This window comes from Hippocampus zosterae, chromosome 14 (genome assembly GCF_025434085.1).
Source record: "Hippocampus zosterae strain Florida chromosome 14, ASM2543408v3, whole genome shotgun sequence".
NCBI lineage: Eukaryota > Metazoa > Chordata > Actinopteri > Syngnathiformes > Syngnathidae > Hippocampus > Hippocampus zosterae.
Genome location: NC_067464.1, coordinates 20,274,718 through 20,295,574, shown reverse-complemented (window position 1 = coordinate 20,295,574; position 20,857 = coordinate 20,274,718). Strand labels below are relative to the sequence as shown.

At 42.2% G+C, this 20,857-nt stretch overlaps 1 protein-coding gene across 1 annotated transcript; it reads right to left on the bottom strand.

Annotated features, from left to right (window-relative positions):
• Positions 1–283: 283 nt before the first annotated feature.
• LOC127614469 (alcohol dehydrogenase 1-like) lies at positions 284–19,877 on the bottom strand. Its single transcript, XM_052085800.1, has 9 exons — positions 19,761–19,877; positions 15,012–15,113; positions 10,819–10,960; positions 10,620–10,707; positions 8,112–8,331; positions 6,976–7,236; positions 6,770–6,902; positions 681–819; positions 284–590 (listed from the first exon to the last, which is right to left on the bottom strand). The coding sequence occupies exons 1-9, from the start codon at positions 19,782–19,784 to the stop codon at positions 557–559; spliced, it is 1,143 nt and encodes a 380-aa protein (XP_051941760.1). The 5' UTR covers positions 19,785–19,877; the 3' UTR covers positions 284–556.
• Positions 19,878–20,857: the final 980 nt, after the last annotated feature.

Below are 20,857 nucleotides of genomic sequence, written 5' to 3'. Positions count from 1 at the left end.
AAAATAGCTCATATATTCCTTTACATTGTGTACAACGTTTTTCACCTTACCATAATAATTTTGAATAATTGTATATTGCATTTCTTTGGGGAAAACGTACATGAATTCAGAACTGGTTTTGCTCTGCTAATTATGAGGAGCCTGTCAAGGCCAAAAATTCCTGGGCCATTTTTGTATTTTTATATTTTGGTCGCAGTTCAGCGCTGTCCAAAACAATATTGGTTCTGCTGTCGAAAAGTAAAATATTTGAGAATATGGTACAAAACACAACCAGAACACAGGGAAGTCTCCAATCTTTCATTTATTTTTATCCACGGATGCTATGACACGCTGAACTTGATCTCCTGTGAACATGTTTCAAAATGGGCACAAAAAGTAATCCCTTGGCGTTGTCTGCATTGTTTCAAAGTCCTTCTTTGCATTCATTAATGCGTGATGCTCGAGTGTGCCGATTCATCATGAAGTCTGGACATATCATATCATTCAAAATACAGAAACCATTAAAATTGTGGAAGCTTGTGTCGGGATGACAAGATAAATTCCTTGAACAATTGAGTTACTGTGGGCTAACACTCAGGACAGTTCGGACACTGTGAACAAAAGGAGAAGACAAACTTACTTTTTAACATTGTTAGTCGTTAATTACTGTGTAATAATTGAATAGTTGGAGTGTTTTATACCTTTTACCCTGCTTCAGCAGTTCAATGGCTTCATTGATGTGATCCAAGGGCATGTTGTGAGTGATGAACTCATCCAGCTTTATTTTCTTGTTCATGTAGGCTTGAACCATTTCAGCCACGCCGTCCTTACCCTTAAAGCCTGATTTAGAAATTGCAACCAAAAAAAAGATGTTAAAAATACCAGTGAGAATAAAAAGGAGAGTTCAAATGCTGAAGGCGTCAGATATTTTTTATGCCCTCATATTGGAATGAGGGATATCCAAGTAAAAGCAAAACAGAAAAGGCCCTTCCAAGAAAACTCTCAGGATTTTCTGAACCCCTCACCAAAGCCAGCTAAGCCAAATAACTGCCTTTAAATGTAGCGCCAATCATGGCCCACTGGAATTAAAACAGAGCCAACTTCTTAAAACCGAGGCAGTGACAACTTAAAGGAGTCCCTCTAACACCGGTTTTGCAAAATTCCTGTCCGCTCCGATGACCCTTTGAACGGAGTGTCTGCCAGGACTTTCCGATATTCCTAACGGTCAGCGGGGTCTGACTGAGGATACACATTGAATTCACAGGCCTCAGCTCTGGTGGACAGTTCTGCAGTCAGAATGCCAATTTGACACGCCCTCAAAACTTGCGACATCTGTGGCGTTGTGCGATGGAGATAAAATTGAACATTTTAAAGTAGCCTTTAAATGTGGCTAGCCTATGCACACCAATAGACTAATCCAGTGTTTCCCAACCAGTGTGCCATGGCACATTAGTGTGCGGTGAGAGCTCTAACGGTGTGCTGCGGGAACGAATCAAACAAATCCTATCATATCTGAATTCATTTACAATTTAGAGTCTTCCATTAACTTGCCTTTGGAATGTGCAATGTGGAAGGAACCCGGATTACCCGGAGAAAACCCACAGCGGCACGGGGAAACCATGCAAACCCCACACAAGACGGCCGGAATCGAATCCTGCATCCCTATATTGTGAGGCCGACGAGCTAACCAGTATTCACTGAGCCACCTTGTGTAATAATACGTTTTTTCTAATCACTATCTTGACTTGCCACATGTGCAAGGTGGAATAGATGATCTCGAGAAAGGAGAAATGCTCCCAAACACTTTTCTCTACAGATTTGTGAACAATATTTGAGGGCAATGGCCTTTTGTGTATGTCGAAAAACTTTTAGATCTCTGAGTCCTGCTCACAAAAAATGGAGCAAAACCAGAAATATTATATTTATAGTTTTGTTCACTGTACTTCACAAAAGAAGTGCATGTAATTTCTTCCAAAAGTGTCAATATAGTGAATGAAACAAAATAGAGTTGTTTCTTCTAGTCACATTAAACAAATACTTCTACTTATTGCTCAACTGAATTTGCAGTTAAAATAATTTTTGCACCAAAGTCCAATGGACAGAACGACTCTCGTATAATGTACTTTTAAAAATTAAATCACCATTGCAATTCATACAGTCGCTGATGGTGTAGCAGTCGGTACACATGCCGAACCTTTGTGTGGACAGAGTGGGATTGTTTCCCATTCAGTGATGTAGTGAATGCGGGTGCGAATGGTTGTTTGTCTCTATATGTACCCCGCGACTGACTGGCGACCAGTCGGCCTTCCGCCTGAAGTCAGCTGGGAGAGGCTGCAACAACTTCCTGAAACCCTGTTCAGGATAAGCGGTGTTTGAAAATAGATGGATGGGTGGAAATCATACATACTAGGGCGGTGCACAAATCGTTTCTTGTGTTTCAAATTGGCAATTGAAAACAAACGCCCAGATTAGAATTTTGGTGGATAGTATATTATCGTCATAGTATATTGTCGCATGTACTATCACGGGGGAATGTTTAAATGGCAACTCTCATGTCATGTCAGGGAAGGCTTATGCAGCGTGTGATGTGTGTGTGAGTGCGACGTGCAAAAGGTAATGCCCATTAAATTTAAATGTTAAGCAGTCAGTCAGTAAAACCCAGCTAGGCATTTTATCAAGACCTTTGTCGTTGCTTTGCATTGACCTCTCACACCATCCTAACAACAAAAGGAGTTGGCAAACTTAGATGCTGGTCCTGAGAGATGAACTGTTTTAGCGCAAGCTAGTACGAGGCTAGTGCAACAATGCAACAGGATGGACCTAAAATAGGACCAAAGGCAAAAAGCAATATGCCGTTGGCCAGGCCATAATGAGGGATCCTGGAGGTTAAAGTAAGTTATTTTGAACTAAAAAGGAAAACCTTTCCGGAGGTTGACAATCTGCATCAACGGACTATTGTAGGCTGCACTCCGATATTTGTTCAAATAAGCGAATCTGAGACTTTGTAAACCACATTGGAAAGCCCATCCATCCATCCATCCATTTTCTGATCGCTGATCCTTACAAGGGTCGCGTGGGGTGCTGGAGCCCATCCCGGCTGTCTTCGGGCAGTAGGCAGGGGACACCCTGAACCGGTTGCCAGCCAGTCGCAGGGCACACACAGACGAGCAACCATCCAAGCTCACACTCACACCTCGGGTCAATTTCGAGTATTCCATTAACCTGCCATGCATGTTTTTGGAATGTGGAGGAAACCGGAGTATCTGGAGAAAACCCACGCAGGCCCGGGGAAAACATGCAAATTGCACACATGGACGCTGGAGCTGTGAAGTCGACACACTAATCACTGGACCACCGGGCCGCCCTCATTGGACTGCGTACCATGAAAATAGAGTGCTATATAATTGCATCCCTTTCACCATTTTGATCGAGTTGGATTTTTCATTCAGTTGGATTATGACATGTAGTTCAGCAAATGTATAACCCATTCAAGTGGATTCTGAAGTTGTTCATTCATGATAATGTGGAAATTAGATGAGAGTCAACACTCTAGCACCTACATCCAGTTCATACATTCCCCTAACTGCTTCTTCTCACTCAAGTTATGACCATGCTCGATCCTATGCCATCTGTTTTTGAGTGAGAGGCAGGGTCCAGATATAACATACCACTAATTGCCAGCCAATTTCTCTCCCAGGTCTAAAGGGGGGATTGGCTGATATAGAGGGAGGCTGAGAAAGTAATTTATAAATATATTTTTGAATATCAAGTAAAAGCCTGGAGGCTGAATTTTAGCCTAGACATGTTTCTGATGCGGCAACAGGTGGATTTTGTAAATGTAGCAAAATATACGGCAGCCCAGTAGTCCAGTGGTTAGCACGTCGACTTCACAGTGGAGAGCTACCGGGTTCAATTCCAGCTCTGGCCTCCATGTGTGGAGTTTGCAAGTTCTCCCCGTGCCGGCGTGGGTTTTCTCCAGGTACTCCAGGCTGATGGAACAGGCTGGGAGATTTCAATATTCACATGGACAACCCCGACCTGCCAGTCACAAGAGACTTCACATCCTACCTGGAGAGTCTCGCGATACACTGTCTCACTGACTTCCCCACCCACATCAACGGCCACACATTGGACTTGGTTTGCTGCTCCGGCCTCCCCCCTTCCAAGCCCACTGCTGTTTTTCCTGAAACCGATCATTTTCTCCTCACTTTTAACACAGTACTCCGTCTCTCTACAATCAAAACCTCCCGCCTCGTAATATCAAAAATATCAACATTGACACCTTTTGCTCCATTATCGACCGTTCCCCGCTTCCAGACGCCCTTTCAAACCCGGATGACCTCACCGCCCACTACAATTCCTGCCTCACAAATACTCTAAATTCTCTCGCACCCCTGAAGACCAGGACTGCTTTATTCTCTACATCTGCCCCCTGGTTTACACCCGCTCTTCGATCATTGAAATCAAAAAAACGCCAACTTGAGCGACTCTATAAGAAAACCGGTCTCACCATCCATAAGGACATGTACACTACCCATATCACTAAATACAAGGACCAAATTGCACAAACCAAATCCAGCTACTACTCTGGCCTCATCCTCTCCAACGAAGGAAATTCAAGATCTCTCTTCTCCGTCATGAACAAAATCCTCCGGCCACCAAACTCTCTCCCCCTCCACCTGTACTCCACAGCAACCTGCAACTCCATAATGGAACACTTCAACCACAAAATCCTCAAGATCCATCACCAACTCCATCACAACCTGCCTGCTCCCCCCCCCCCCATCTGAAACTTCTTCTCCTTGTCATTTTTTCTCCAGTTTTGTTCTACCAACGACTGCTGAATTATCCGACCTCATACTCAAATCCAAGCCCACCACTTGCCAGCTTGATCCCCTCCCTTCATCCCTTGTTAAATCCTGCCTTCCTTCTGTGCCTCCTCACATATCTGCTATTATTCACTCCTCACTCTCTTCTGGTGTTGTCCCATCACTCCTCAAAACCGCTGCTATCACCCCCACACTGAAAAAACATGGCTCTGACCCCAACAACTTTGATAACCTCCGCCCCATCTCCAACCTTCCATTTATCTCAAAAATCCTTGAAAAAACTGTTGCTGCTCAACTCCACTCCCACCTGTCCCTTCACTCTCTCTATGAACCCTTTCAGTCCGGGTTCCGCCCCCGCCACACCACAGAGACTGCCCTAATCCGTATTGTAAATGATCTCCTCATAGCATCTGACTCCGGTTTAGTCTCCATCCTCATCCTCTTAGACTTGAGCGCTGCCTTTGACACAATCTCTCACCCTATCCTCCTCAATAGACTCTCCCACACTCCCCTCAGTTGGTTCCACTCCTACCTCACTGGCCGCACACAGTTTGTCCAGCTCAAATCATTCAGCTCAAAGGCCTCCCCAGTCACCACAGGTGTACCACAAGGATCTGTCCTAGGTCCACTTCTCTTCATCATCTACCTCCTGCCTCTTGGCCATATCCTCCGCAAATTTAACATCCACTTTCACTGCTTTGCTGATGACACCCAGCTCTACCTCTACTGCAAGCCAAACTCCATACTCTCACCCCCCTCCCTCACCTCTTGCCTCTCCGAACTCAAAACATGGTTCACAACAAACTTTCTTAAATTAAATGCTAATAAAACTGAAGTCCTCCTTCTTGGCACCAAATCCACTTTATCCAAAGTAAACAGTTTTTCCTTCAACATTGACAGTTCCCTCGTGTCCCCCTCCCCCCAGGTTAAGAGTCTGGGTGTCATCCTGGATAGTATGCTCACCTTCCATTCACATATCAACACCATCACCCGCACTGCTTATTTCCACCTCCGCAATATTACCAGACTTAGCCCTTACCTCACCCCCCGCACCACTGCTATCCTTGTCCACAGTCTTGTCACATCCCGCCTTGATTACTGCAACGCTCTCCTCTTCGGTCTACCTCAAAAGTCCCTTCATAAAATCCAGCTGGTTCAGAACGCCTCTGCTCGTATCATCACAAAAACATCTTCCCACCAGCACATCACCCCCGTTCTCCAACAGCTCCACTGACTCCCTGTTCAACATCGAATCAACTACAAACTGCTTCTATATACATATATGGCCATCCACAACATGGCCCCTCCTTACCTATCTGACCTTCTCCAGGTGCATATCCCCTCTCGCTCCCTCAGATCCTCGTCCTCCCTCCGCCTGTCAGTGCCCCCTGCCCGACTGATCACCATGGGAGCCAGAGCCTTCAGTCACGCTGCTCCAAAGCTCTGGAACAACCTACCTCCGGACCTCCAAAACTGCACAACCTCTTTCCCCTTTCAAGTCCCGACTAAAAACACACCTGTTCAGGATTGCCTACAACACATAGCTCTTCCATTTCCTATGCTTTTATTATTTTATGTCCTGTTTTTATATAACATCTCGTTTACAAATTTTTACATTGTATTTTCATATTGTTTGTACAGTGTCCTTGGGTGGCATGAAAGGCGCTTTTAAATAAAATGCATTATTATTATTATTATAACACTCTAAATTGTCCCTAGGTGTAAGTGTGGGCGTGGATGGCTGTTCGTCTGTGTGTGCCCTGAGATTGGCTGGCAACCGATTCGGGGTGTCCCCCGCCTACTGCTTGAAGACAGCTGGGATAGGCTCCAGCACCTCCCACGACCCTAGTGAGGACAAAGCGGTTCGGAAAATGAATGAATGAATGAATGAGTAAAATAGACATATGAAATTAACATACTGCCATTTGCTGTCCACCAGCAGAATCCCCCAGTTCATTTACCTCCAAATATGGAGCCCTTCCATGTGCGTCCACCAATGAGATCATTCGGACGAGCAGAGAAGTCTTCCTTGTCAGTCCAGCCAACGATCACACTTACTCCCCAGGCAGGTATGCAGGACTCCAAAGCAGAACGCTAGACAGGAAAGTGCATGGATTGTTTCGCAAAGCATTTCAAAATTGTCATTCTTGAAGAAAATGTTCCTCACCATAAGTTTTACATCCCCCACACATTCCAGGGAGAAGTCAACTCCACCATTAGTCATCTCAGAGAGCACTTTGCTAATCGGTTTGTTGTGATCCTTTGGGTTTACAAAGTCGGTGGCTCCAAACTCCTTGGCTTTCTCAAACTTGTCTGCGTTGATATCCACAGCGATAATTCTTTTGGCACCAGCATATTTGCAACCCATGATTGCAGCCAAGCCCACAGCTCCTAAACCGAATACAGCACAAGTGGAGTCTGGTTCAACCTGGAAAAAATACATACAGTACATATAAAAATGTATTTTTTAATTCTTATACTGCTATGTGGTGTGCTCAAGTAGATCCCTTAATTGTTCTGAGCCCACTTTGTTTTCTGTGTTGTCGTTAGAGTGACATTTGGTAAATTGAAGCTTTTTGTGTGTGGAGTTGATTGGCAAATGCTTGTTTGTTGCGCAGACACGAGAATGAATACGGCTCTGCTGCTGCCATACTTTGTTACAGGTAATGTATATTTCTTTTTGTTTTTGCTGTGTCTCGTTCTTCGTGCCATGATTTTTCATTCGTTGATTGTGTTTGTGGCGTGAACCCCCGCAGTTCACCACAGCCGCCATTCATTGGTCACATATCTGCTGCGTGTGGTCTGTGCAATGACACTTTGTAAACGGGAGGGATTGTGTTGAAGCACGATATTTATTTTTTTTTTTCACTAAAAGTACCATCTATCAAGCTTATAGGTCATTAATTATGCTCGCCACGCGGAACGATACTCACTACAGTCTATATACACCCCTTTCAGGTTTTAAGATAACATGATTGCGTTAAATAAAATGACCCAATCAATCCACTTGTTTGATGAATTGAAGATGGCAAGTTTGAAAGTTGGAAGCAACTGCAAGCACTGCATTGTAAATAGTCAGTCTTTTTTGTCATCTATTATTGAGGTCTTGTGTTTCTGTACTGATGTGTGGTGTGGTATATTTTGGAGAGGACCTGCAATGGATGAAAGTGATGCAAAGTTGATTCCAACCACACAGGCTTTTTTGCTGGTCCTTTTCCATATGTTTCCATCTTTTCTTTCTTTCAAAAATGTCAATTCAATTCTAATACAAAAATAAACATGCGCGAGATTGTCTCCTCATACCTGAGCATTATTGACTGCCGCTCCAAATCCTGTGCAGATACCGCAGCCAAGAAGACAGACTTTATCCAAAGGGGCAGCGGGATCAATCTTGGCTAGAGCAATCTGGTTAATCACACTGTACTGTGAGAAGGTACTGATTCCCATGAACTGCAGCAGCTTCTTTCCCCTGTAGTTTAACTTGGAGGTGGGTGCTTGGCTCACGTTGTGAGGAACAACATCCCTAGACAAGATGAAAGTGTTGGTGTCAATACTCTGGATTCTGGATTTAAAGATTACCGTATTTCGCGGGTTATAAATCACTATTTTTTCATAGTTTGGCCAGGGGTGGGATTTATAACCTTGAGCGATTTGTGTGTTAAATGAAAAACACATTATATCACTTCACATGTTATTTTCACATTAAAACGCAAGAGGGTGCTCTATCCTGTGTTGATACTTTCTATGTTGGCAGTACCTGTACTCATAAAAACAACTGACGATGACTCTGACGTGAGCGATGTAGAAGCTTGACTGACATCCCGCCCTGCTAATAGAAACGTGTGTCGCAGGCGATGACGCAAATATTCGTTGATGAAATTTTGACATTTAATATTTATTTGACACATTTTTACAGCATTGGAAAATGATAATAATGTTTGTGTCATGTTTGTCCTCTCGCAGAAACCACATTAAAACAAAAAATATATATTTCGCTACCATCTAATTCATTTTCAAATAAATTTGAAAAAGCTCTAGGGAGCCACTGGGGGGCGCTATAGAGCTGCCTGCGGCTCGAGAGGTGCGTGTTGCCGACCCCCTGATCTAGGGAGTTCGCAGAGTTCTTCAAAGGTGACATCGAAACTGAAGATTTCATTGGATTTCGTGATTTGGAGTGACACAGATGATTTAGTCAACTTGTTAACATGTTCTTTCTGCTGCAGATATCCAAATAACTCTTAATATGTTACGTGACCATACCAAGCATGTTTTCCCTTCATTTGCTTCATGTAAGACGCGTCGTGCAGATTGTAATTTATTCGGCCTGTTGAATTATTTTTATTGGCCTTTCACGATGTTCTTGGTGTTGGATTTTATTAAATACATTTATCCCCAAAATGTGACTTACTGTATACTCCAGTGCAACTTCAGGTTTTTTTTCTTCTTTATTATGCATTTTATGGCTGGTAATTTATAATCCGGAAAATGCAGTGCCTTTGCTCAAAGAGTATTCATATTTGAATCTATAAACAAAAGTCCTTGTGCCGGCATCTGGTCTATTCAAAGCATCTTTGTGGTTGGTTTCAAGTTGTAATATATTTTTAAAATCTTTATGAAATATTCACTTCATTATTTTCTCCTGCATTATATTATAGTTCAGAAGATGGAATGACCTCCTTATCTCGTCACTGGATCCAACTGTCCGCCTTTTGGCGATACGCAATGAGGAATCACAAAATGAGTATTCTACCGTTTTTGTTCACTGTACCCTGATTGAGATGCTATATGAATGTTTGCCTCCAATACCAACACACCTGTCGCTTGTTCCAAATCGGAAGCTTTTGAGAGTAGAGGCAGCTGCGGCGGTGTGCTGGGGTGAGACTTCAGCATTCGCATTACTTATTTCCATGTGCTATGTTTTATCACATTTCCAGATTGTTGCTCCATCTTAAATTTTTATAATATGCTTCTGGGTTTTATCTCCACTTCTGTAAATTTAGTTTGGTTCCCATCGTTGGTATTGTTTTGTTTACTCTTCATTTCTGTTAGTTGACCATCTCTTTTGGTTCTTGTGTGAGAGGATGTTTTAGTTAATTTTTTTACATGAACCTTTTGTCGCATTGCACATGCATCTTTTTATTGTGAAGATTCAAAGCTATTTTATTTAATGAACTTGCTTTTTACATTTGGAAGTGAGTCTGCTGTGGGATCCTTTTTTTGCTGAGTATAGACCGACCATTAGCACCCCCAGTTCAAGAGAAAGAGCACTGGGATGTGCAGGTATGCATGCATGGTTACACACCCTTGGTTCCGACAGCAGCATTTACTGACATGACCGTAGTGCCATGGGATGCATGAATGGGAAGGTTTGCAAGTCATGAACTTGCTTTTTACATTTGGAAGTGAGTCTGCTGTGGGATCCTTTTTTTGCTGAGTATAGACCGACCATTAGCACCCCCAGTTCAAGAGAAAGAGCACTGGGATGTGCAGGTATGCATGCATGGTTACACACCCTTGGTTCCGACAGCAGCATTTACTGACATGACCGTAGTGCCATGGGATGCATGAATGGGAAGGTTTGCAAGTCAGCTAACACTTTGTAAACCCATTGTTTTGGCATCAAACATGTAAGCTGCTGAAGAGGATGTTCATGAGATTTCTATATTACATAGAAAGTAGAGGTATGTCCATGACCGACGTGGTTTTAGGAAAGTGACGGGGAGGCACTCAAGAGGAAAAGATCAATTATCTTCCTCGAACCCATTTAGGATCTACATTTAGGAGAAGAAGGTGGTTGCTTGTGGAGCTCACCATGCTTTTTCACACTGGTTAGTTCTGGGACTCTTACAGAAGCGGCATTCTCTACACTGGGAAACGATCAGAGGGACAACTTTGTCGCCTAAAAGACAAAAACAGTGCTTAAGTGACACAAACAAACAAACTCAAGTGTGGTATCAAATTCCCTCATATTTTGAAATAAATATTAGGTCTGGGGTCATTCCAGACTGACCTGGCTGAAATTCAGTGACTCCAGGACCAACACTCTCCACGATGCCTGCACCCTCATGGCCAAGCACCATTGGGAAAAGGTCTTTATTCTCCGTTTCATATAGGTAGAAGAGGTCAGTACGGCAGACACCCGTTGCCACGATCTGTTCCAAGCAGAAAGACTTGTCAGTATAAACACCCGATTAAGTGCTTGATGATAGTCACACATTCATTTACCGTAAATAACGGCGTTCTGATCCCCGGTTAGAAGCTAAGTTGAGGGACATGGCATGTCACCTCTCCGGCAAGAAAGGAGCCCATGCTGGTGTGTAAGGCAGAGAAATTCCGACTAGATATAGTCCGACTCGCCTCCACACACAGCTTGGGCTCTGGTACCAGTCCACTCAAGAGAAGTTGGATTCTTTAGCACTCTGAAGTTGCTGACGATGAGAGGCGTAGTGTTGGTGTGGGCATACTTATTGCCCCATGGCTTGGCACCTGTACATTGGGGTTTACCTCAGTGGATGAGAGGGTAGCCTCCTTCTGCCTGAGGGTGTGAAGGACAGGTTCTGACTTATTCGTGCCTGTGCACCAAACAGCAGCTAGGAGTACCCACCCTTGTTGGTGTCCTTGGAAGATTTGTTTTAGAGCTCCTTCGTTCTGCTGGGAGATTTCAATGTTTAGGTAGTCAATTACAGTGAGACCCAGAAGGATGTGATTGGGAGGAACGCCCTCCTCGATCAGAATCCAAGTGGTGCTTTGTTACTAGACTGTGCTGGTCAGAGATTGTCCATAATGAATACAATGTTCAAATATAAGAGTGTCCATCTGTGCACTTGGGACCAGGGGACCAGAGGCTTAACTTCGATGATCGATTTTGTGGTCATGTCATCGGATTTGAGGCTACAAGTTCTGGACACTCGGGTGAAGAGAGGGGCGGAACTGTGATCTTATCAACACCTGCTGGAGTGTTGGCTCCGTTACTGGGGGAAGATGCCGGTCCGACATGGCAGACCCAAACATATTGTGAGAGTTTGCTGGGAACATCTGGCAGAATCCCCTGTCAGAGATTCAACTTCCACCTATGGCAGAACTTTGCCTATGTCCTGGGGGTGGTAGGGGACATTGAGTCAGACTGGACCATATTCTGCACCTGTCAGTTTCTGAACCGAACCAAATAATGTTTTGGATTCCAGAAACCGAAAGAGAATGACGCTTGATGAATGATGATTGATGATTCTGACTTTAAAAGACCATCAAAGATGGGAAAAGAGCATCATTTATAACCTGGATTTAAAAGCATTGACCCTTTCTTGGGATATTTTGAATTTTTCATTCTTATTCACTCTGATAGTAACGGATACCAGCAAATCGCGGGACCATTTCATATTCAGGTACAGAGTAAAAAAAAAACTTTATAAGGATTATTTTGGTGGGAGTGGTATTATACACGGGTGTGTGTGATTTATGGGATGGATGTTACGGCAATAAAACCATACACAACATATCGATTGTTGTCTTGGTTATGAGTTTAATTTCGGACAGTGCAGTTACTCTGGCTTGTGTGTAAGTTGGGGTTGCTTCTTCCGTTTTGTGATGGTGGAGAAAAAAAAATGTTACGTATCCTAGTCCTGTGGGCTATGTGTGCCCTCTTGCACCTGGCAGATGGGTGCAGATACAGCATGTAGTGCAGAGGTTGTTTCGCTCTACTTGATGGTGTTTGCACAGCAAAGGCAGCATCTTTCAAAGATGTTTGCTTCATGCAGTTCATCTTTCTGCAGCTCCAGTTGTTATTCTCTATGCAACTGGCATACCAAGTAATTATACAGTGTGGAAGAACAGTCATTGGAGCTGTGGCAACATAACTTAAGCAGCTCGTTATTTCCTTGTTGGTGTAAATACCACAGTATGTTTACTGTTTAAGACTAAATACATTTCTGATTTGTCCCTAAGATAATGAACCATCCAGAATTCTCAAGTCATCTTGGACAGAAATACTTTCTGTAATCTTCATGGGGAGGCACCACATATCAAGAGCAAACTCACAGGACACAGATTTGCGCCAACTCTGTTCTTTCAAATTACGACTAAAGACTTTTCCATTCACTGATTACATTTAGAAGATCAAATTTATACTCACTCTGCACTGTAACTTTTCTTTACCCGTCTTATATCATTGTTTTAATCCATCAATCCATCCATTTTCTAATCCACGCACCCTATTATTGTCACGGGCGTCCTGGAGCCTATCCCAGCTGTCTTCGGGCAGTTGGCGGGGGTACACGCAGAACTGGTTGTGAGCCAATCGCAGGGCACACAGAGACGAACAACCATCCACATTCACAACAGGGACGATTTGGTGTGTTCCATTAACCTACCATGCATGTTTTTGGAATGTGGGAGGAAACGGGAGTACCCGGAGAAAAGGCTTTAGCGCCTCTGCAATGTGAGCCAGACGTGTTTTTCACTCCACCACTGTGCTGCTCCTATTGTTTTAATATGGATTTACATTTTCTACCCAGGGCGGCCCGGTAGTCGGCTTCACAGTGCAGGTACCGGGTTCGATTCCAGCTCCGGCCTCCTTGTGTGGAGTTTGCATGTTCTCCCCAGGCCTGCGTGGGTTTTCTCCGGGTGCTTCCACATTCCAAAAACATGCATGGCAGGCTGATTGGACGCTCTAAATTGTCCCTAGGTGTGAGTGTGAGCATGGATGGTTGTTTGTCTCTGTGTGCCCTGCGATTGGCTGGCAACTGATTCAGGGTGTCCCCCGACGGCTGGGATAGGCTCCAGCGACCCCCGCGACCCGAGTCAGGATCAAGCAGTTCGGAGAATGGATGGATGGATTTTCTACCCATCTCCTATAACCTTTTTTAATAGAATTTGGGGCTTTAATTGTCTGTTTTTGCTTCAGATTACCACATTTTGTTTTTACATTTTCTCATGATGCCTTTTATGCCATGTGTTAGGGACCTTGAAATGCCTTGTCTGAGATGTGCTTTTGAACTATAAATACCTTGCTTAACCTATTCCTAATGTCTTACATAAATGAGGCAGGGATGTATTCCGCATTCCAGCCAAAGTCAGCTGTAATAAGTTCCAGCTCACCTATTACCCAGAGTCGAATCAGCACTACATAATGGATGGAATTCATGTTATTCTGTTTGAGTCTCAGCGACATTCCCCCAACACCAGAATTAATAACTTGAATCCTGTCATCTTGCATTAACCTTCATGTACCAGTGTCACACATTATGATTTAATAAGACAGGCTTGTCGTCCATGTTGACTCAAACAGTCACAGAAAGGCATAGAAGAGGACATTGTTGGAAATGTATTGATTGAGTCATGAATTAAGCACCTCTTGTGAACTTTTCAGAGTTGTGGAAAAAATACTGACGTGTTGTCCATGTGTAAAAGTTAAAACGTTAAAGTTCATTTTTAACTCATTCACTCCAAAAGACGTATTTAGATGTCTTTTCAGATGCCACACATTTACTCCTTTTATATTGACTGTACTTGAACAGGGTCTGAAAGGGTCTGAAAATGGCCAGCCATTGAAAAGACATCTAAATACGTCTTTGGGAGTGAATGAGTTTTAATTGTATATTCTAATGCATGGGTGCCCATTAGGTAGATCCTGATCTACCGGTAGATCTAAGACAGGTCCCAAGTAGATCCGAGGAGTGTCGAGAAGAAAAAAAACTAACAACCATTTGTGTGTCTTTGTACATGTTAGTAATATATTTTTTGTGTTAATATATACTGCACCCTAATCATCTTATCAGTCTCATTTTCACTATTTTTAAAAATAAAATAAAGCAGGTAACTCTTAAATTTACGGTGGTGCGTGATTACCTCACCGGAAGTTGTTAGCGCTCAGCAGTTTGCAATTGCAAACACTTGTGTGTGTGTGTGTGTGTGTGTGTGTGTGTGTGTGTGTGTGTGTGTGTGTGTGTGTGTGTGTGTGTGTGTGTGTGTGTGTGTGTGTGTGTGTGTTGTGCGCGTGCGCATGCGCGCCGGTAAGGATAGATCCAGGGAGGTTAGTTGATCGAAAAGTAGATCTTCGATCCAAAAAGTTTGGGCACCCCTGTTCTAATGCATATGAAGTTCATCCTGAATATTCATTTGAAAGCAAAAGAACAAACTTTTTATGAGTAATGTATGCAATGAATGAATGTACAACACACTAGTAAGGTGGAGTCCCCCTTTTCTCACCTTGACTCGGACCTGATTTGCCTGCGGCGGATCGACCTCAATCTCTTCAATTGTCAAAGGCTTGTTTGATTCCCAGGCCACTGCCGCCTTACACTTGATGACCTGAAAAAAAGATACAAAACACACAGCAGAAGAAATTACTTGAGTTATGAGTAAGCTTCAGGCTCAAACATTTTTGAGACAAACTGTTGGGTTTTTGAAATATGCTTCATGACATTCACACATATGTCATCATTTGCTCCACTGCTGGGTGTGACAGAATTCTGTTAAAAGTGTATGATACAACAAAAGTACAGTGCAGTGAAATAGTTTTTCAAATAAGGGGCCAACTCAGCGAACTGAAAGCATGGCCGGTGTTTTGCTGTGTAGAGCTTCTTTAAAAGCTCTACACAGAGACCACCGCTATGTTGGTGATTGTAAATATCGCGGAAATTATCTGTGTCTGTCAAGCGGAAGACTGGGATTCGATTCCCTGACGGGGAGTTTTTGTGATTTTAATTATTTTAGTAATACCGTTTTTCACAGAAAATCAAAAAGGATGAGAGACTGTTTCCACAAAGTTTCGAATTGGGGACCTTTCGTGTGTGAGATGAACATGATAGCTATTACACTGCGGAAACATGTGACACAAGACTGTTTCAGATCAGGGCTGTCATTTCAGCTAACTGATAATATGGCCAGTGTTTTGGTGGGTAGAGCGACATCATAACTTGCGGTCCTCGTTAGTATAGTGGACAGTATCTCTGCCTGTCATCCGGAAGACCGTGGTACGATTCCCTGACGGGGAGTTGATGTGGCTTTAAATATTTGGGTGTTCCAGTTTTTCACTGCAAATCAAATAGAAGCTTTGTTCCAACCCAGCTTCCAACTGGGGACCTTTCATGTGAGAGACGAATGTGATAACCACTACACTAGGGAAACAGGCGAAACAATAATGTTTTAGATCAGGGCTGTTATTTCAGCTCACTGATAGCATGGCCAGTGTTTTAGTGGGTAGAGCTACTTTAATAATTGTGGTCCTCGTTTGTATAGTGGACAGTATGTCTGCCTGTCACGCCGAAGACTGGGATTTGATTCCCTGACGGGGAGTTTTTGTGATTTTCATTATTTTCGAAAGTTTTTCTCAGCAAATCAAAAAAAGCTCCTTTTTTTGGTGGGGGGGGGGGGGGGGGGGGGAATTGTGTGATTTTCATTATTTTCGAAAGTTTTTCTCAGCAAAACAAGCTTTGTTTTCCACCCAGTTTTGAACTGGGGACCTTTCTTGTGTGAGAAAAATGTTATGACCACTCCACTATAGAAACAGGCAAAAACAAAACTGTTTCAGATCAGGCCTGTCATTTCAGCAGACTGATATTCTGGCCGGTGTTTTGGTGGGTAGAGATTTTTTTAAATTGTGGTCCTTGTTTGTATAGTGGACAGTATCTCCGCCTGTCACGCAGAAGACCGGGGTTTTATTCCCTGACAGGGAGTTGATGTGGCTTTAAATATTTGGGTGTTCCAGTTTTTCACTGCAAATAAAAAAAAAAGCTTTGTTTCCACTCAGTTTCGAACTGGGGACCTTTCGTGTGTCAGATGAATATGATAATGGAAACAGGTGAAACAAAGACTTTCCAGGTCAGGGCTGTTATTTTAGCTCACTGATAGCATGGCCAGTATTTTTGTGGGTAGAGCTACTTTATAACCTGTTGGGCCTCAGTAGTATAGTGGACAGTATGTCCGCCTGTCACGCCAAAGACTGGCTATTATTTCAGCTCACTGATAGCATGGCTAGTATTTTAGTGGGTAGAGCTACTTTAAAACCTGCCGTCCTCATTCGTAAAGTGGACAGTATCGCTGCCTGTCAACTGGAAGACCAGGGTTTGATTCCCTGACAGGGAGTTGCTGTGGTTTTAAATATTTTAGTGTTCCAGTTTTGCATAGCAATTCAAGATGAAGCTTTGTTTCCACCCGGTTTCGAACTGGAGACCTTTCATGTGTGCGATAAATGTGATAACCACCACACGATGGAAACAGGTGCAATGAAATTGTTTTAGATCAGAGCTATGATTTCAACTCACTGACAGGATTCCCAGTGTTTTGGTGGGTAGAGCTACTTTAGAACTTGTGGGCCTCGTTAGTATAGTGGACAGTATGTCCGCCTTCTCACGCCAAAGACTGGCTATTATTTCAGCTTACTAAGAGCATGGCCTGTGTTTTAGGTAGAGCTACTTTAAAACTTGTGGTGTTCGTTAATATAGTGTATAGTATAGTATAATAAAACAGCATTTTCTTATGGCTCTGTCAGTAAACTTTGATTTTCAACAGGCACAAAAAAACAGATTTCCCTTGTATAAAAAGACCCATAACATGAATGAAAGAAGCCGGTATTATTCAAGGCACCAGCAATCGTCCATATTTTCTCTTTTTGCAAAAGTAGGCTAAATTTACTTCAAAGACAAACAAATAATAGCAATTTTCGATCATTCACTCGAATAAAATATTTTTAAAACGTAATTGGATTGAAATACACTAAAATAAAGTGCGAAAAAGTATTAACCAAAAACAACACTTTCTTCAAGGACTTTCTTCCTAACATGTAGTTAAAGCAAATATTATCTTTGTTTTTTAAACTTGAACTGAGTAAAAACTCTTAATACATGATTGCACAGTAATCCTGTATTCACTTCTTTGAGGCTGAGGTTGATACTTGGTGGTGTGTCATCTTTTCTACAAATTCATCAATATTTGGGATCAGCTATGATGCATCAAGACAACTCAAAATCAGCTACTTCACGCTACATTTGTCTACGACACATCTGCGGGCTCAAAATTGGGCTACATTTGCGTAGTCTAATGTTGACTTATGTATATGTTAGATGTATTTTTTTAAACACATCTTACTTTTTTTTTTAATGAAAAGTTTGACGTAGATTTTTTTTGCTTAAAATAAATGAAGAAAATATAAAGTAATCCAAAATCAATTCAAGCCAATGTTATGTTTATAAAACGCAACAAACATTCAGACACTATCGTTTTTGACACTCTGGTTTTTGGAAAAGCTAGATTACCTTTGCTGAGTCATCATTACATTTAAAATGGTTGTACATTTACTCAAAATAAACTTTAGCATGCTACAGTCAGCTTTTATCATATTTAAAAGCAGCTACTTTATGTGGAACATCACATGATCAAAGATGATAAAAAGGAAAGCAAACTACTGGCTGATGACATGATGGTTTTGAACCCAGACTTGCTAAAACTTTGTTTTCTTGTTGCATAAGTTGATTGTGCATATGTGGCACTCTACACCTAAAATGTGACCATATTTTTTTGTTATTAATTAGTAATTTTTCTCCATTTTTGGCCAGTATTCTACCCCCTTTGACACACATTAATATGTAAATATATAGAGCTTTCCTGAATTTTGAAACGTCGGAAACTCTGGTCGGGGAACTTCTAGTTGCGAGGTGCTGCCATCTAGCGGTTTGCGTGGCGTATTTCCTATATTGCCTCAAAAGCAAACTGGACGTGAACAGCAGTGGTTGCGTCCTTATTGTCTCCCTTCTGTATATATATTTTTCAGGTCAGTACACGGTAAACCTAACTAAAAAGTACCTGTAAGTTCTTACAATATGTTTTATTAGTGTATATGGACTGTTACTGAGTTTTGGAAGCAGTTTTTTAATGTTAAATACATTATTGGTTGGTCGTGACCTAGAGGATTAGTGGGGAGCACTCTCAATGGTTCCTCGGGCTTCGCCATAACATTCCTCGTCTTTCACGCGGTTTACAAAACAGCGATGTATTTTTCTTATTGTATTACCTAGAAGTAATAAAAAAAGTTTCATGTTTCCCCACAGACAACATCAAAAGTATATTTCAGATAGATAAAATCAAATAACTGTACTATAAAGTGTCAAACCCGGATTTATGCAGCTAAAATTACTACTACGGTCGCACCACAGCTTGGCCCGTAACTCCATTTATAACTACCACACGCACACAAAAAGCCACCTACTTTTAACAGCTCTCTCTATACAGTATAAAGTACACAACATTAGAAGCTGGTGGGATGCAGAAAGATACGACAGTTCCAAAGGTCAGAACACAGCAAGAGGTGAGGCAATGGGTAGAACGTATACAAAATCAAAGTAGAGTTGACATTCTTTCTTGTTCAAGGACCTTAGATTGTATTTTACACGCAATAATACCAGTGGTTCTCAACCTTGTTGGAGGTACTGAACCCAATCAGTTCATTTGCACATTCACCGAACCCTTCATTAGTGAAAACATTTACAAATGCGTTTCTTAAAAACAGAAAACAAGTAAACACAATTCGTAGAAAATAAAGCACCAATTTTTTATTAGTGCACAAAATGAACCAGCCATTGATGGCCAAGCGGACGTGGCATAACTACCGGGAAATGACATGTTGAGTCCAGTGGTCTTAACCTCCATGGCAGAGGCTCTGTCGAACTCCTGAGACTGATTCACCGAACCCTGAGGGTCCGATCGAACCCAGGTTAAGAACCACTGAATAACACATGTGAAATCTGACTGAACACAGTAGCATGGTTTCTTTGTGTGTCAATAATAATGTTATATATAGTGCATCATAGAACTCAGATTAAAAACAATAATCATCAAATGGTCATGAGTTACACCGCAGGGATCCGATTTTGCATGATATAAATTCATGTTAGTGTACATAAGGTACATACTGTATATATTCACTATAAACATTATTCATGACTACGGTATACTACTTACTTTACCAGCCGTGGCCATTTTCATAGTCAATGTTGTTTCCAGAAGGACGGAGGAGCTGCGAGACAACAGCTGCAGCTGCTGGACAAACTTCACCCTCAATCTGGGATTTATACAAACACTTAAAACAATGGGCGGAGCTGCAGGCTCTGAAATAAAGTTACCGACATGTGGTTTAGATCTCATTGGAACACGATTAACCCTCCTGTTACCTTCGGATTTACTTGACCCCACAGATGCAGACAACCTGTCCAGAACAGTGAAAATATATCAGCTTTTATTTTATGTTCACCCAGTTGCCCCCATTTACATTGCGCACAGCCATCAAGGATAGCAAAGAAGCTATCCAGGTCATTCATTTAGTGACGTTAAACATTGAATGGGGTCAAATTGACTTCACAGATTAGGAAGGTTAATAGATACAGATTCTCTCATGCTGTCCCCACTAAATCACTGTTTACAATCTGGCCATCACAGAAATAGGATTTCTGATTTAAATGAATTTGTCCCCACAAAGACAAAAGCAACAAAAGATCTGATCTGGCCTGCCACATCATTTTATGTGGCATGAAAAACCAAATCAAACATGTCAACTTCCATGATCCTTTCTAAAATGTCAAGCAACATTTTAATTTCTCATATATAATTAAAGATATAACCCCTCATTACAGTAATTTAAACAACAGTTGAATAAACCATTTTTCTTGACTTCTAAATATGGTGATAACACCCCTCCAAGGGAAACGAGAACTAAATCGTGCCCTGTGAAAAAAATGGGTTTGGCACTCCTGCCCCAAGGCAGTCATCAAGTTTAATAGTTAAACAAAGTAAATCATCAAGAGAGGAAGGCTGATCTGGAGTAATCATCTCTTCTTTCATTTGTTTTGACAAATTCCCTGAAAACAGTACAAGTAAGGCTGGTTCATCCCACCGACATTTGACCAGCAAAACCTGAATTCAACAGAAAACATTGCGACTGACTGTGAGTTGCATATGGCAATTTTCAGCCTCCACTTCTCAGGGGCTGGTCAAAAACGTGAATTCCGTTGAAAAAGGATCAAACCAACTCTGAACAGGAGACCCTTTCTCTCAAAGAGCCG